The 16,515-nt window shown below is 35.5% G+C and overlaps 1 protein-coding gene across 1 annotated transcript; it reads right to left on the reverse strand.

Annotated features, from left to right (window-relative positions):
- Positions 1–637: 637 nt before the first annotated feature.
- hopx (HOP homeobox) lies at positions 638–8,971 on the reverse strand. Its single transcript, XM_015404441.1, has 2 exons — positions 8,691–8,971; positions 638–967 (listed from the first exon to the last, which is right to left on the reverse strand). Exons 1-2 carry the CDS (start codon positions 8,832–8,834, stop codon positions 890–892), a joined length of 222 nt encoding a protein of 73 aa, XP_015259927.1. The 5' UTR covers positions 8,835–8,971; the 3' UTR covers positions 638–889.
- Positions 8,972–16,515: the final 7,544 nt, after the last annotated feature.

The raw sequence follows: 16,515 nt of genomic DNA on the forward strand, positions 1-16,515 counted from the left end.
CCTTTTACACTACTGGAGATAGGCACTGGTCCCAGTGAGAACCTGATGGAAATGGATGGATTGATGGGGTTTTTGTAGGAATTTTTTTGTTGTTCACTTTTTTGTGGTGGTAATCTTCTAAAATAGAATTTATTCATTAATTTTCTTAAATCAATTTCACATCAAATGAGTTACACTTTTGTTAAAAAAAAAAAAAACTAATAAAAACACAGAAAAATATGACCCAGACAGTATATAAGATGTTTATGCAGCATCTGGAGAGACTCAATTTAACGTTACTGGACTTCTAGACTCCAAGTACACAATAAAAGTATTCAAAAGCTAAAAAAGTGTATTTTCATTTGTATGTATGTCCTCATTATTCATAAATTTTTTTGTGTGTGTGTTCAGTCTATAGGGAGGAAAGTGTATGATGTAATATATCACTAGTGTTTGGAATTTATCTCTGTGTTTATTATTCTGCAGTTTTATTTTCTCTCTGAGTTGTTTTAATTGTAAAATCCTTTCTGTTTCCTACAGCAGCATCATTCTGTAAAACAGTGCTTCCCTTTTATTTCTATGGGTGCTGGAAACAACCAGAAGCACTGCTCTGCTGGATAGCACTGAGAGACCTACAAAAGAAAATAAGCTCCTCCCTGTTTTATTATCCTGCTGCATCCTGCATTTCATATTTGAATCACAAATGGACAAACAAATTTACAGTTACATTATGTATTTATATGTAAACAAGGCAGTTACAATGGTACACAAACATAATATTCTGCAAGACAAAAGAGCTTCATAAACAAAATAGGATGCATGGACATATAGTGGGGAGAAAAAGGATAAATCAAGTCCATTATTGAGGAATAGGGCTGGGAAAGGGCTTTGTGCAACAGGTCAGAAAATCTTAGTCCAACACTGATCCCAGTTCTGCTGGTAGACCCTCTGCCTTCCTCCACTTGGCATTACGCTCCTTGAACCAGTTCTGTGGAGAAAAAAAAAAACATAATGAGGAAACCGTTGAAACAGGTTGCAGTTGTTTTTTTCGAGGCTTCAAAGCCTGAAACACAAGAACTGTGATGTAACTGCCTCTTGTCACACTAATGTATAGTAACAACATGACTGTTCCTGAGAAGTTAGACAGGAAATAAAATTAGGCTTTTCTAAATTGAGATTAATCCAAAGGCCTCTTATGAATGTAAACAATCTGATACCTACAGGAAACGTAACGTAACATTTGTTCAAATTATCCGAGGAAGGTAATATGTTATCTATTATCAAGAAAAAAAGTTTGATCATGATTACCCTTGCTTAACTGACTTTATGTGACATAAAACGTAGTTCATATTGACAATGAACTCATCGTGTTAGCATGGTGGAAAAACTGCCTATCAACATTTTAGTCAATATATTTTAAACTTAAGTTTAAACTTAGGTTTAAAATGTGCAAAGAAAATGTACATAAAATGTAAAATTCCAGCATGCTAATGTTAGCACAGTACACCTTACATGACAGGTAGCATAATGTTACTTAGCATACTGTTAGGTTCATATGTAGCATTCATCATTTAGCATCCTACATTTATGGGAAACAGACATTATAATGTTATCATTAACACAGTGATTTGTTTAAAACTTAGGTTTAACCTTAGGTTTAAAATATGTGTTGAAAATTTACATAAAATGTCACATGTGTAGATTCCAGCATGCTAATGTTAGCACAGTATAGCTCACATGACAGGTAGCAAAATGCTACTTAGCATACTGTTTGCTTCATATGTAGCATTCATCTTTTAGCATCCTACATTAATGGGAAACTCAGACATTATAATGTTATCATTAACACAGTGATTTGTTTTAACATTTACATTTTCAAATGCTAGGAATTTGGAAACAGCCATGTTTATGGGGAGCAGGATTAGCCATTACACATTAGAGTTATAAGGCTGTGGCTGTGTCTGAATGTCCGCCCTAATCACTATATAAGGCATTATATAGTTGTTACGCCATGTTAAATGAGTGTCTGAACGTCTAGTGGATCAAAAAGTAGTGGACTCAAAATTTCCCACAATGCACCTTGAAAAGTAGTGATCATTTATGGTCACTAGACCAGCAGATTTATCCCGAAATGCTTTGCGTGGAAAGCTCTCCTCGCAAAGCATCATGGGATTTGCTGTCATTGTGGCCCGCTGTCATCATAGGCTCTCGCTAGCCAACAGCAGCAACCAATAACAAAATGGCGAAAGAACCAGGCAGTGTAGGAAGAGTTACGTGACTAACGGGGAGCAAAAAGTAGCGATCATCTGTCCAAACCATTAGTTACCTGAGTTTACTATAAAGTTCCCTATATAGTCCCTGCTCTACATAGTGATTGAGGGATCTAAGGGTGAGGGGGTGGAAGTCAGGACACCGCCACTGTATAACATTAGTATTTATAGGAAAACATTATAGAATTCCTAACTTTAGCAATTGCCACAGCTTTATCACAATAGTTAAAATAATGTAGCTTTAGTATTTATTTTTTGTAGAATTTTTAACAAATTTAATCTTATGTTCACATGGAATATGTTAATTTTTCCTTCATTTTTATTTGTTTTTTAGCAGGAAAATTTCTGTATGTCTGTATATACTGTAACTCTGTATATACCGATCCCTGGTAACTTGACTTCTGACTTCATTTACACTTAGTCCTAGGCCTAAATAGTTTGAAAAGTGAGTACATTAAGTCAAAAATAATAGTTTTATTAGAAACATTTGCTGTACAACTGCAATAAACTCATAAAAATGGGGATCCATGCATCAGCTTTAAATATGCAGTAACATTTATAGTAGATTGTAAGTTCTACTCCATCGGTTCATGTTGCCCTCTGACCACTCAGCCAGTAAGTACCCCATTAAACTCTGACCACAAGATGACTGTGCAGAGCCTCAACATACACCCTTGACCTTCTACATTGCTGTTTCACTGTTCACGTTGTCAAGGGATTTGCAACACCGCTGACGCAATCCTGATAACGCCAAGAGGAAAGGGAGGGATTCGACACTCTGACAGAGGACTGGTTGTTTGAGCAGTGTCTCACAGGCGGGATATTTTCCACATTTTACATAGAAAACACATGAGATTCTCTTCTGAAGTCAGTTGGGACCACACTAATGCAAGCCCTGAAGCAATTCATGAAACGTCTCCAAACGTTCATGCTGCAATCTAATTCGTGCAACGGCAAATTGTTGTATTTACACATCTAAAGCCATAATAAGTCTCATAGCACTGCTTTTTATATTTTTTCCTACATGTGTTGCACTGAATTACCTAAGTAGGTCATTCATCTTGCCTCTAAAGCTGCTGTACAGAAAACAAAACAATTTGTTCCAGAGTTTAAACATGCACCACAAAAGCAAGTACACGTAAATGTCCTTCTTGTGAAATGGGAGTGGCAGTGGGTGGGGTTCTTTTAGTTAAACCTTCCCCAAATGTATGCCTTGTTAGCAAACACAAAAACTTCTACAGGAGGAAAAGGGGAGTTAAGTCAGGTCTTTTGATGAGGGGCCAGACCTTTACCTCATCCCGCCTGGGTCGGGCTTCCTCGTCAGCTCTCCCTCCCACATTGTGTAGAGTGAATGGAAACACAGAATGGGTTGGATTACAAGCCTCTGTGGCCACATAATTAAATGTTTCTGATGTAATCGGCTGAAGATTAGGTCTCGTAGTATTGGTGGTTTTAGAATTTATGCAGTTTTCAGTGTTTTTTTTCTTCTTTCTTTATTGTCTTAGCTTTCTTTCTCTATATCTGTTCTTTTTTAGAAGAATGAAGCGAGACACACAACCATGGGCTTGAATGTGTAATGTGTCATGGAAATGCAACACTTTTATTACATCAATACATAGTCCTTGAAAGCAGCTATTCCAAAACATTTTTGTTTTCGACTCAGAAAATAGAACCACACCAAAAAAAATCGTTAGTATATAAATATTTATTTTTATCTAATAACAATAGGTACAATAGTAATAGTACCAATTATTTTTTTTTCCTATTTCTGTTTTTTACTATGCTTTTATATATTCAAATGCATACATATTCATTGTTTTAATTTTATTGTTAGGTTTAACTGCTGTTAGAGCCCAAACTTTGGTATTCAGTGCATTGGAGATATAGAAAACATAAATAAGTTTGCATGGATCTGTACAGTATGGCAGTTCTAATATACCTAAGTACTTGCTAACCTTTACAGGCAGTAAACAACAGAAATATCCTTCTCTGCCAAAACATAGTAGTGAATTACAGAAAAGAGAAAAATAAAATGCAACAAACAGACTAAGCGAAGGTGCATTAGATGTGCCTTTTTGTGCAAACTTTCAAATCTCATAATAGTTTATTTTTCTGGTTCATAAATAGAACTTCGCAATGTGTTTGTAGTGGTTTAATTATTTTTAACCACTATCTTGTTTTTTTAAAATCTATAACCAAAGGTATTTATTAAAGAGAAAGAACAATTTAACCCAAAACTTTGGCTTTCCTGTGGACAGACCAGAGCAAAGAACTAATTACTGTCCATCATTATCATTTTCTATCCTGTCATATTTGAATATAAGAAAAAAAACTGAAAGCCAAATTACATAAACCTTGTCAGGAGTGGGTGGATTTTCTATGGCATAGATTCATTGATGAGGTGGAAACATTCCCTAGAGATTATCACCCATATTTTGTTTATAATTGTAGTTGGCCTGTCTCTATAAAACATTTTTTTGTGGGTGATAAAAATAATAATAATTGAACTTTATTGATCTCACATTGGAGAAATCTACCTCTGCATGTAACCCTTCCCATTGGAGACCAGTGGGCTGCCATCGTAGGGCGCCCGGGGAGCAATCAGGGGTTAAGGGTCTTTCTCAGAGACCCAGAGTGGCAGTCTGTGGGAGTGGGGCTCAAACTCAGAACCTCTGGATTCCAAGCTCTATGCCTAACCACTAGGCAGCCACTCCCCTGAACAAAAAAAGGTAATTTTATTTTATCATGTGATTAACTGATCAATTATTTATGAAAACAGGCCTAATTTCTATTGCTGCAGAATTCTAATTGACACATTCATGGCTGTTTCCATCAAGTGGTTTACTTGCAACTTTCACTCCTCCTAGATAAACCTGTAGTGACAGTAAATCGTCTCTTGCATGATGTTGCTAACTTTGCAGCAATTCCCTCATACTTAACATAACAGTATAGGAGTAATAGAATGATGGTCATTAAGAGGTGGACATTTAAAAAAATCGATATTCAGGTAGGATGTGCTTCTTTTATATGACGCTCATTTCTCAGAAATGATTCTTATTGAGGGAGGAAATAGTCACTCATTCCCTACTGCTTAGTTCTGACTTTAGGTCTCCTTAAGAGAAGTCATCAACAAGTGATTTTCATAATGTCCAGATGACTAAATACATCAACTTGAAGCTATGCAATGCTCGCCGATAGACTGCTGGATATAAACACCTGCCCTACTGACCTAATAACCGGCAGAAGATGTATGGATGGAAAATAATGTTAAAAACACCAAGCATCCTTTCCTATAGAGTCTAGATAGACTTTGTTGAGCCTAAATAGAATTTCAGCACCCAGCATGTCATAAAACAGGTGGGGCACCATCTGCTGGCAGTGCCAGAGAAATTATCAGAAAAATGGATGCTACAAAATAGAGCCTGACTGTCCTCCAAATACTAAATAAACTGACAACAACTCTAAGTCCTAGTCAATCCTCCCCAGAGCCTCCTATCAAAATATCAAGGAGAAAGAAAATGTTTCCCCTCCTAACAAACACAAACAGGGGACACAGCATTCATCCATCCATCTATGGGTTTGTATTTAGAACCCTAGAGGGACTAAGAATAGCCTTGCTATCATTAATATCCATATTAATAAAGACATTTACTCATACATCCATTAACTTCTCTGAAAACCTGGGCAGCTTTAACTTCCACTTCAGTGAATGTACTGTATTCCAAGCCTTTTTCAAGTCTTATCTATGTTTGAATTAAATATTTGTTGCATTTTTTTCACACTGGATCTTCCTTGTTTACCCTCTACTAACATGTGCATCATTGTAAATATGCATAAAAGGTTTATCTAATATGAAACTAAGCAAAAACAAAGAGTAAAACACAATAACCAATAATACGCCAGTAGGATGAGGTAATATTTCAGAAAAACTTTATATGGAACCAGATTTTGGCAATGACGTATAGATTAAAAACAGGTCAGATAAAATGGCTATGCACCTTTAACCTGATGGCTAAACTTACAACTTATATATGATCTGTGGTGAACCAAGCCAGGAGTGGAAAAAGAAAGAAAAAAAAAAGGCAGTATCTATAGTCTTTTCTGTACTTTTAGATAATTAGAAAGATGCCATGCCTAAATATGTCTGTAAATATGTTTCCTGTTCTTCCTGCTTGTGTAACTTCACCTTGGGGAAATCTGGTGTAACTGGTCTGTTGGGCTGATGTAGAGAAACAGCACGCCCGGCGTATGCGAGGGATTGTTTGCTGAGACACTTGTTTGGTTGTCATGTGAGAGTTGTATCTGTTCAACAATCACCAGGTATCCACCCACCTCATCAACTACAGGCGTACATTTGCCTAAAAGATTTCTGATGCTGATGCTGGGATATATTCCCACTAGAGAATCCCCTAATAGCAGCGTTAGCAGCCTTAATTGTAAGATTCACAATGATTAATCCATCACACACAAAAACCTTTAGGTTTGTTTCTATCTTCTCTTAGTGCTCTAATTGAAGGTCTGAAGCTTCACATCTGGCAGTAGATGTGACAGATGCAGAAACCACACACACATTTCTCAGATAGACGTCTGGTGGGAGTGTCTGCATGTCAGAGAAAGAGGTGATAGGGACCAAATACTGCTGCAATAACGTAAGTGTTCTGCAGATAAAATGTGTATTTATGTTGTTTTTTTTTACTTTGTGTCTTACAAGTTACTAAAATATTAAATATTCTGTCATATTCTTATTGTTTGAAATCTCCTTTAAAGAAGTGCCAGAAAAAATACCAGCGTGAATGGAATCTTCTGGCTGGGAGCATTAAGTAATGTTCCGCATTCACATTCCTGTTTGTTTGCTTAATGTTCGCACAGCAGAAACCTATGACAGAAAGTCCTGACAAAGTCATCTAAAGCATGCAACACAGTCACACCCTCACCAAAAGCAGTTTTTTACATGAATCTGCGCTGAAAATTAATAAGTTATATCGGAAATTCATCTCTGCTGTTACCCAATGACAACATAATAACCATGACCCTGCTCAACTGGACTTTTATGGGTTGGGTCTAGTTAAATGTACGCATTTGTGGCTGTATTTTGTGTAAGAAAGACACAGGTTGATGCTTAAGCAATAAGTGTAGTCTGCTTCTATGAAGGATTTATACCAAGTTGTTTTTATTTTAGTCTCAAATTGCTTCGAGATACTATAAATTTACCAAAAAAACATCCTTCAAAAGTAGTGTAAAATGACATGTCATAAATTTTTAGTCTTTAGTATATTCTGTTCTTGGATTTTAAGCCAAACTGAATGTATTTTTACCCTTAATGGTTAATACTATCAGTGGCTTAATGCCTAAAAAACTAAGACAGACTTAATTATTTTTGGTCTAAAATAAACCCATCAGGGAATCATTTTTGGACTAACCCAAATGTACATGATTTCCATAACTTTCTTTCAAAACAGAGAAAAATATTTTTCAGTAATAATAAATAATATTTTTAGTAGATTTGATTACTGTAATAGTACATTTACTAACTACTAAGTACTTACTACTGTGAAATAATTCACCTCATCTAACATTGTACAAACCAGCAGAAAATAGGAAGGCATCGAACCGATTCATAAACTATTGCACTGGCTCTGTAAAAGATTAGCTTTGAAAATGTTCCTACTGATTTAAAAAAGACCAAACCATCTTAGGAAATGAAATTTAGAGCTGATTCGCAAGTGTGAACCATGTAGAAGATGATCAGAGATCTCTGTTTTCTCTGGACCATGTGAGGCAGGATTTGGTTTCTGTTCCCTTAAGTATTTAAACCAACTTCTCAAATGCCTAAGATGTCCACACCAACAATGTAAACATTTCATATATTTATTTTTGTAAAAATAAAGTTAGCATTTTGATAATAAAATTAGAATTCTGAGATTACAGTCAGAATTAGTCAAGATTCTGAGATCAACGTCAAAATCAGAATAATTCAGAATTCTGAAAAAAGCAAAGCAAATATATACATATATACATATATACATTTATATATATAACCTATATATATATATATATATATATATATATATATATATATATATATATATATATATATATATATATATATATATATATATATATAGAAAGATTTGCTTTGCTTTTTTTCAAAGGTAAAGTATAGAAAATGTTTTTTGTTTTTTTTTTACATAAAGTTAGAGCCATTTACACAGACTTGTTGCTTCAGTGGAAACTTCAACTTTACGCGAACAAGCAGGAAACTCTAAGCGCAATGAACATGTCAAAGATGTTTAAATGAAGACTAAGAATCATAATCTCTTTCCTTTCATCATTGGCAGTAATCAGTATAAACATTTAGTGGTTTTATAAACTAATCATATTGTAAATACATAGTTAATGATCTGTAGTGGGATTGGAAAGCAGCAGCAGGTCATTTCTCACCATCGTTTCCTCCTCTGACAGTCCGCACTCTGCAGCGATCAGCATGAGGGTTGTGCTGTCTGGATGTTTGGTGACTTTGTTGAAATTTTCCTCCAGCGCTTTGATTTGCTCCTCGGACAGTTTCCCGTTGACAGTAGAAGCCATCTTTGTCTTTTATTTCCTCAGTTCTTGCTCTCCGGTCAGTCCTGCCGGGTTTGAAGGATCAGATGTGCGCACAGCTGGATGGCGCGGCGTGGAGCGCTGATTCCAGTGACAGCCAGGCGGGAAGCAGCGCGTGTATGAGGGAGTGGATGATGTGAGGAGGCTTTTACAACAGAGGAGAATTATGAAGCCAAACCCACCAAGCTATACGCCCACTGGACTGGAGGGAGGAGGAGGATGCAGCTACTCTACTATGGAGGGCACTGCGATTTAAAACCGACAGATGGTGATGGAAAAATATTTATATATGATAAATCAGCACTAAAGAGAATATAAATAGCTTAATATCTCAGTAATTTATCAAATACACTATTTCATTTATGGAAATGTAAATTAAAAATGAATTTCATAGTGAAAAAAGAAAACAGATTAAATCTTATTCTGAGATTAAAGTTAGAATTTTGATATTAAGTCAGAATTCTAAAAATAAATAAGATAATATAATAATTCTGAGATCAACGTCAAATACTGTATGTCTGAGATCAAAAACAGAAATAGAATTCTGAGATTAAAGTCAAAATTCTGAAATCAAAGTTAGAATTCTGAGATTAAAGTCAAAATTATGAAATGAAAGCCACAATTATGAGATTAAAGTCAAAAGTCTGAGATTAAAGTCAAAATTCTGAAAATAAATAAGATAATGTAATAATTCTGAGTTAAAATTCTGAGATCAACGTCAGATATGTCTGAGATCAAAATCAGAAATAGAATTCTGAAATTAAAGTCAGAATTCTGAAATCAAAGTTAGAAATCTGAGATTAAAGTCAGATGACTGAGAATAAACTTAGAATTTAATAATAAAGTTAGAATTTTGAGATCGAAGTCAAAAGTCTGAGATTAAAGTCAGAATTCTGAAAATAAATGAGATACTGTAATTCTTAGTCAGAATTCTGAGATTAATGTCAGATATGTCTGAGATCAAAATCAGAAATAGAATTCTGTAAATTAAAGTCAGAATTCTGAGATCAAAGTTAGAAATATGAGATTAAAGTCAGAATTCTGAGAATAAAGTCAGAATTCCGAGAATAGGAAATCAATAAATTTTTTTTTGATTTGCCGTTTTTTTTTTATGATTTTAAGTTACCCTAATCCTCTTCTGTACCATGTGCTGCCTCATATAATAAAAGTATTTTTTCCACCAGTATTACTATACAGTACAGTAAGTGACTGTACCTTCAAAAAAAGATAATTTTTGAATTCTGAAATAATTGAACATGATTTGACAAATAGCTAATTTCTGTATTAATCAACAATCAAAAATAGGATTGTATTAAATAAATAAATATATATATTAATATCATCCAACTCTTCAATTTGGAGTGGCAAACCCTTGGCAAGAAATAGAAGACATAAAGTTTTCTTATTTCTTGTTAGCCCATAGTGCTTTGTAAGGATTGCGGTCCTTGCATCAGTGATTATAGCTGGAATTTAAAGGAACCTACCGACTAGGCTTCCCAATAAATCCCAATAAACTACTGGCTTTGTGCTGCTGATAAAATGCTTCCAGATCAAAATGAATGTGTCATAAGGCTAATTAAAAAAGCCAAGAGACTTAAAATAGACCCCAGCTTTGTATGTTATAACACATGGTGACACAAGGTATGACAAACTTCTATTAATGTTGGAACAACTGTATAGTTTGGTCTGCTTAAAGACTGATTTACACATCTATGTATGTGGATTTTTAAGACATTCAGAATATTTATAATAGATGCGCACTAACTAATCAAGTTTTTAGAAACATAGTCATACTGTTGAAGCATGACAACAAAAACAGGAGGATTTTTACATCCATATACAAAATAAAAGCTTTTTCCTGATTTTATATTTTTTGCACTTCAGTAATCAAATATGTCTTAGGCCGATTAGAAAAACATGGGATGCTATCACATCTCCGCAGCTACAGAAACATGTTCAGCGAGCGTGCAAGGTTTCACAATATAAACCCTGTAAATACAGCCATGAATGCGCATGCACGTGTTGCTTCTCCTGATACTATCTTTGGATTTTGATTAGACCTGTAATTATGGGTATCCTCACTGCAGGGTTGACTTTAAGCAACTGCAAAGCCATGCTGTCTGATTTCCTCCTTAAAACAACACTAATCCATATTGCTGTCTTTATTTGGATTCAAACTGTAAACCAAAACAGGTCTGAACACATTCAATTGCAAGACTTTTTAATGTACAAACATTATTAAAAATTTGTGTATATGGCTAAAAAGTCTTCTTCTCTGTAGAATTAACAAACATTTGTTTCTTCATTATTGAAGCCTCCTTCTATCCAAGTCAAACAGCTGCCAGCAAAGAATTTGGAAACCTTGAAAGTAATCATGATGAGAAATTAAATAGGAAATGGCTGAAAGATACAAGCAACTAAAAAAAAAACATAATAAGAATAAAGGAATAAAGGAAAAGAAATAAAATGTGATTTATGTCGCTCACATGTTCAATGCATGACTTTGTAGTGAAAAACCCAATGCAGGATAACATCCTGCTCAAGCTTAGGAGAGCAGATAACAAGCTGCTGGTTTATGGTCTGTAAATAAAGTATAAAGTTCTCTGGAAACGGCAGCTTACATGATAATTTTACTGTTGCTTGGCTGCTGCTGAGCATCCAGGCCCCGTTGGTGATAAGAGAGAAAACTGAGTCTGACTGCTTCTAAATGGTCATATTTAGAGTGTTGTTTGTTACTAATACAGATAAAGATATATTTTTTCCTCTAGGTTTAATTAATTGCAGTAAATGCCTGATGAGAAATCCAAAAAAAATATCTCCAGTGCTTTTTCCACCACACAGGTCCAGTTTTCTACCGCATGTTGCATAGTCACAGTTTTTAAACTGAATGGCAGACCAAGCAATGGCATAAAAACATTGCGGCTCCTCATATGTAAGACCATTAGTAAAAGAAACGCAGAAAGAAAATACATTTTAAAAAGCAAATTTATATAGTTTTTATATTTGTCCTTATTTATATAGTTCAGTTATTTCTATTTTTGTCTTAGTTGTTGTTTTTTTAACAAGCAAACATCGCTGTTGGGGGATTTGATCTCAAATCTACAGGCACAGTATGGATCAAAACATTCAAAACAGCAAGAACTGGGTTAAGCACCCAAGTTTCTTTTGCCTCCATTCACATAAAGACGTGATGCTGATGTGGGTAAAATAAAATGGGCAAGAAATATTTCACATTGTCTGGTTTCTATAGGAAATCAGGGAAGCCTCCATGTGTAAATGTGTTGGTTTTTGAAGACATCATCTTTAATTGTGACCTTGTACTGTCATCAGGTGTGATTAACATGGAGCCTTTTGAAAAAACAAAGGAGGGATACATGTGGAAGAGCATCCCATGTTTGCTGCTAGATATGACAGGAGTTCTGTGATGCTGTGGGCAGAGAACTCGATGCTAGATCAGACAAAATCAATCTTTCTTACTTTTGATAGGTAACAGCAATGTTTACATTCATGAGATGTTTACATACTTGTTAACTTAAAGGGAAACAATCTTTCCAATCTAAATTTAATACAAAAACCATTTAAAGTCAAATAATTTCAACATTTTAAAATTATACGTGGAAAACACTACAGAGATCCATCAAATTCATTGTTCTTCAGCTTTAAACTAATGAAAATTCACAACAAATATATTCAGCAAATTATGTTTAAATGCATAAAATATATCACCGTAAAGTATATAGCCAGAACATTTTCAGGGAAAGATTTATTAAAAGAGATAACATATATAATTTGGAAGGAATGGAACAGAGAAAAGTGAGTGCTGCAATTTTGTTTATGAAACAAATCTGCTGAATAATCTGTTAAAAGAAACCAAAGATAGTAGATAAATTTTTACTTCTTTATAATAGGATATATTGTTCTATCTAGGTATAATGTATTTTATTTATTTGGTAGATAAAGTAGTGTTTTTTTTTTTCATTCCAAAAAAAGTTAAAAACAAACCATCTGAAACAAACCAAAAAGATTTCCCAGTTCAAAATGTCAGGAGTAGCGTTGTGTTCCAGGCTTTATAGAGTAGCCCAACAAAAGCCTTGATATGGCTTAGAAAACATAGCCTGGGTGCCATTCCGAATTTAGTCCCGCCCACAACGTTTGAGGTCGGGTGTTCGGTCTGGCATTGCTCAATAGTAGCGAGAGTATGATCGCACAATATCTGGCGGGCCAATCAAATTGTCAGGGCGGGCTTTATACGATGATGGACAGATGATACACAGTAACGTAATCAACCACGTGACCAAAGCGCGCTTGGGTGACAACAACAATGGCTGCCGCCGGAGAGTTGAGGTGAGTAGATTCTGCTATTAGGTCTGTTCTAGAAGATAACGACAGCAAATTAATTTTAAAAGAGGAACAGAGAAACGCGATCAAGGCTCATCTTCTTATTCTAGGCATGCAACTGCATGCTTTGATTTTTGTTGACAATAACTGCGTTGCTTAACATACGTCACGCATTCCGTTGCTCTTATTGGTTGTAGGTCTATCCAATTGAGTGCAGAGGCATTTTTTTTCCTGGTTCGTTCAAAACACGCCCCATAATCTCAGCTCTATGGAGCAGTATCAGACTCATATTCTGACTAGAATTGAGTCGGACTATGTCAGGGTATAGAAAACATGCAAATTGAAGTGAAAAACAGGTCCCTTAGTAATGGGGAATTGTTGAGGTCTTTTTGGCCTGGCTTAATAGGCACAAGGATTTGGTCCCCTGCATGGCGATGAGGATTGAGATGATAGCGGGAAGTAATCGACTCTATTGCTGCTTTGTAGGCAGTACTCACGTTGAGGGGGGATGAGGAGGGATGACATCCCCCTTATAAAAAATCTTAAAAATCATCCCCCTTCTCAAATGACCATCCCCCAATGACATCCCTGTGTTATTTTATTACTGAATGTGCAAAATGTATACTATGTATTAACACTATTGGCAATAATATTGCCCTTTCAACATTTGGTGGGCTGTGGGCTTTGGAGTATTCTTGAGAAAATTAATAAAATCAAAGAAGTGTCCTACTATGACTATGAAGCTGATCCCAGTGGGAAATTTGTCCCTAACTATGTTGGGGCAGTGATAGCCATGCCAGCTCAGGGACTGACTTGGTCAAGGTCAATGACCGGCATACCTGACATGTAACAACCACACCATGCATGGTACTTTAGTTTAATAGACTATATGAATTAGGCTATGAATGCTTCCAAAAAATAAAAATCCACCATCCCCCTTCTTTAAAAAAAACAACTACTCATAGGTTTTTGCGAGAGCTGGAACCTGAGTCCACACCCTCTGTTTAAGATCGTTTTTTTTTTCTCTCTTAACATGATATAATCCTCATACATACTGTATAAATTCCTTGCTTTGCATTTAAATATGCATCTATATGGATGATTGATTGATTGATTGACTGATAATTGATTCCCTTATGGTAGAGATTAAAGTAGAGATTAAAATATCTTTTTTCACTGGTGCTTTTTTTTTCAAAACTGTTGTTTATGTCAACATGTTAATTTTCAACTGTAAATTACTTAAATTAATTAATAAATTCAGGAGTAAAATGTATTATTTTCAGCCCATCAGATCTTCTTCATATTAAAACATTTGAATCATTTCTATCTTTAAGAGCTTTCAGAGCCCTTTAAAGTGATTGTAAACTGACTTTACTTCTCACCTAATCTGAGTCATTCTTTTCCAAAGCGACATCCCCAATGCAGTCATGGGATTACTGATGCAGTATCATTCAGGTGAGACAGACAATTATAACACAACATCTTGTAAAACAGTTGTTTTTGCCCCTAATAACGGGCAGTGGTGTCAAAGTCGTGTCAGGATCACACAGGATCTGAGCTCCTGTTGTTTCTCACCATCACGCCTTCTGTCCAGGATCCCAGAAAGATAAACAGCTGTTTACAGCTGAGTCAGAGGCAGATGTTATGATGTAACACAACTGATTAAAGCGCAATTAGAGCATGATGGCACAGTGGGAAAGCACCAATAAGGGATGTGAACACTTTGAAACTTAAAACACATTCAATATGCCGTCTTAAGGCTTAAATTAGAGAAACAGGCTTTAGTCTAAAAATCAACAATCGACAAATTTCTTTAAAAAATACAACAAAATTTTACCACATTTATTTTTCAAGTTTAGACATAGCAATTATGAAAAACCTCAAATTAAAAGGTTGATTTACTGTTTTAATTGCTTGTCCTTAGTGATATTATTTGCATTTAAACTGCAGAAAAAATTAACAGAAATGTAATCAATTATCTAAGATTTAGATTGATGGACAAAAACAGTTTGGAAATGTATTCGCAGGCAGACATAACTTATTATGGTATTTTATGCATGCAAGAGCATGCACAAGCCCATTTGTCCTCATGCATGCTCTGTTTAAAAGTCGTTGTTTGCATTGCTCATACAAGCTTTCCAAAAGAAGATGCGATTTTTCCACTATGTCAGACTCACCATGAGTCTGACATAGTGCTCGTCTCCAATGAAAGTGGAGACGAGCACATAGAACAGCCTTACCTAAACATATCACCAGAATGATTGACAATTAGGAGGACCACTTATTTTATAACCAATCTGGAAAAAGAACATCCTTCACTAACTTAAATTAAATAACTTAATAATGTTATTGTTCAATATGACTGAAAATGTTGAGATACTACAGCTTTGAAAGATTAATACAGGTGTACCCCAAGGCTTGGTCCATGCCCCACTTTTTTAGTTAATATATTATAAACTAGTTTTCACATACATTTCCTAGCGCAGATTTGCAGATGTACCATGCACTGATTACACAGTTTTATATGTAGCATGTCCTTTTTTAACACAACCTTATTCAATTCAATTCAGTTTATTTATATAGAGCTTATTAATAACAAAGACCATCTCAAGGTACTTTACAGAGACAAATCAACCAGATAGACAGTTAAACTGAATTAAAGTTTTCTATCTAAAGAAAACCATCTGATTGCATCGACTAGTTGACTTGAAGGCAATCCCTCACACCAAGTATGCTTGTAGCGACAATGGAGAGGAAAAACTCCCTTTTAACAGGAAATAAGCCTCCAGCAGAACCAGGCTCAGTGTGAGCAGCCACCTGCTGAGGCCGACTGGGGTTCAAGGAGACAGAAGCAGAGATACAAAAGGCAACTGTCAACCAGCACCACCCCATCCCGGAAACACACAGCCAGGCAGACGAGCTCCGAGCCTTGTCCCATGTCAGAGGAGGATGAGAGCACATCAAGCCAGTCACAGTCAGAGAAACAGGACTACACTGAAAAAAAGCCAGAGTTCCAACATCTATAAACAAAGGTGTTGATGGCAGCAGCAAAGCTGATATTTCTCTGCAGATGGTGTCACAGCCAAACAGGAACAGGCCAGATGAAGCTACTATGAGAAAAAGTAGAGAGAGCATACATTTAGAGATTGTCATAGGTCCTCCAGAAGTCTAAACCTATAGCAGCATAACTATAGAGATAGCTCAGGATCACCTGAGCCACTCTAACTATAAGGTTTATCAAAAAGGAAAGTTTTAAGCCTACCCTTAAAAGTAGACAGGGTGTCTGCCTCACGGACTAAAACTGGTAGTTGGTTCCACAGGAGAGGAG

The sequence above is a fragment of the Cyprinodon variegatus genome, unplaced genomic scaffold (assembly GCF_000732505.1).
Source record: "Cyprinodon variegatus isolate N-32 unplaced genomic scaffold, C_variegatus-1.0 Scaffold2, whole genome shotgun sequence".
Classification (NCBI taxonomy): Eukaryota; Metazoa; Chordata; class Actinopteri; order Cyprinodontiformes; family Cyprinodontidae; genus Cyprinodon; species Cyprinodon variegatus.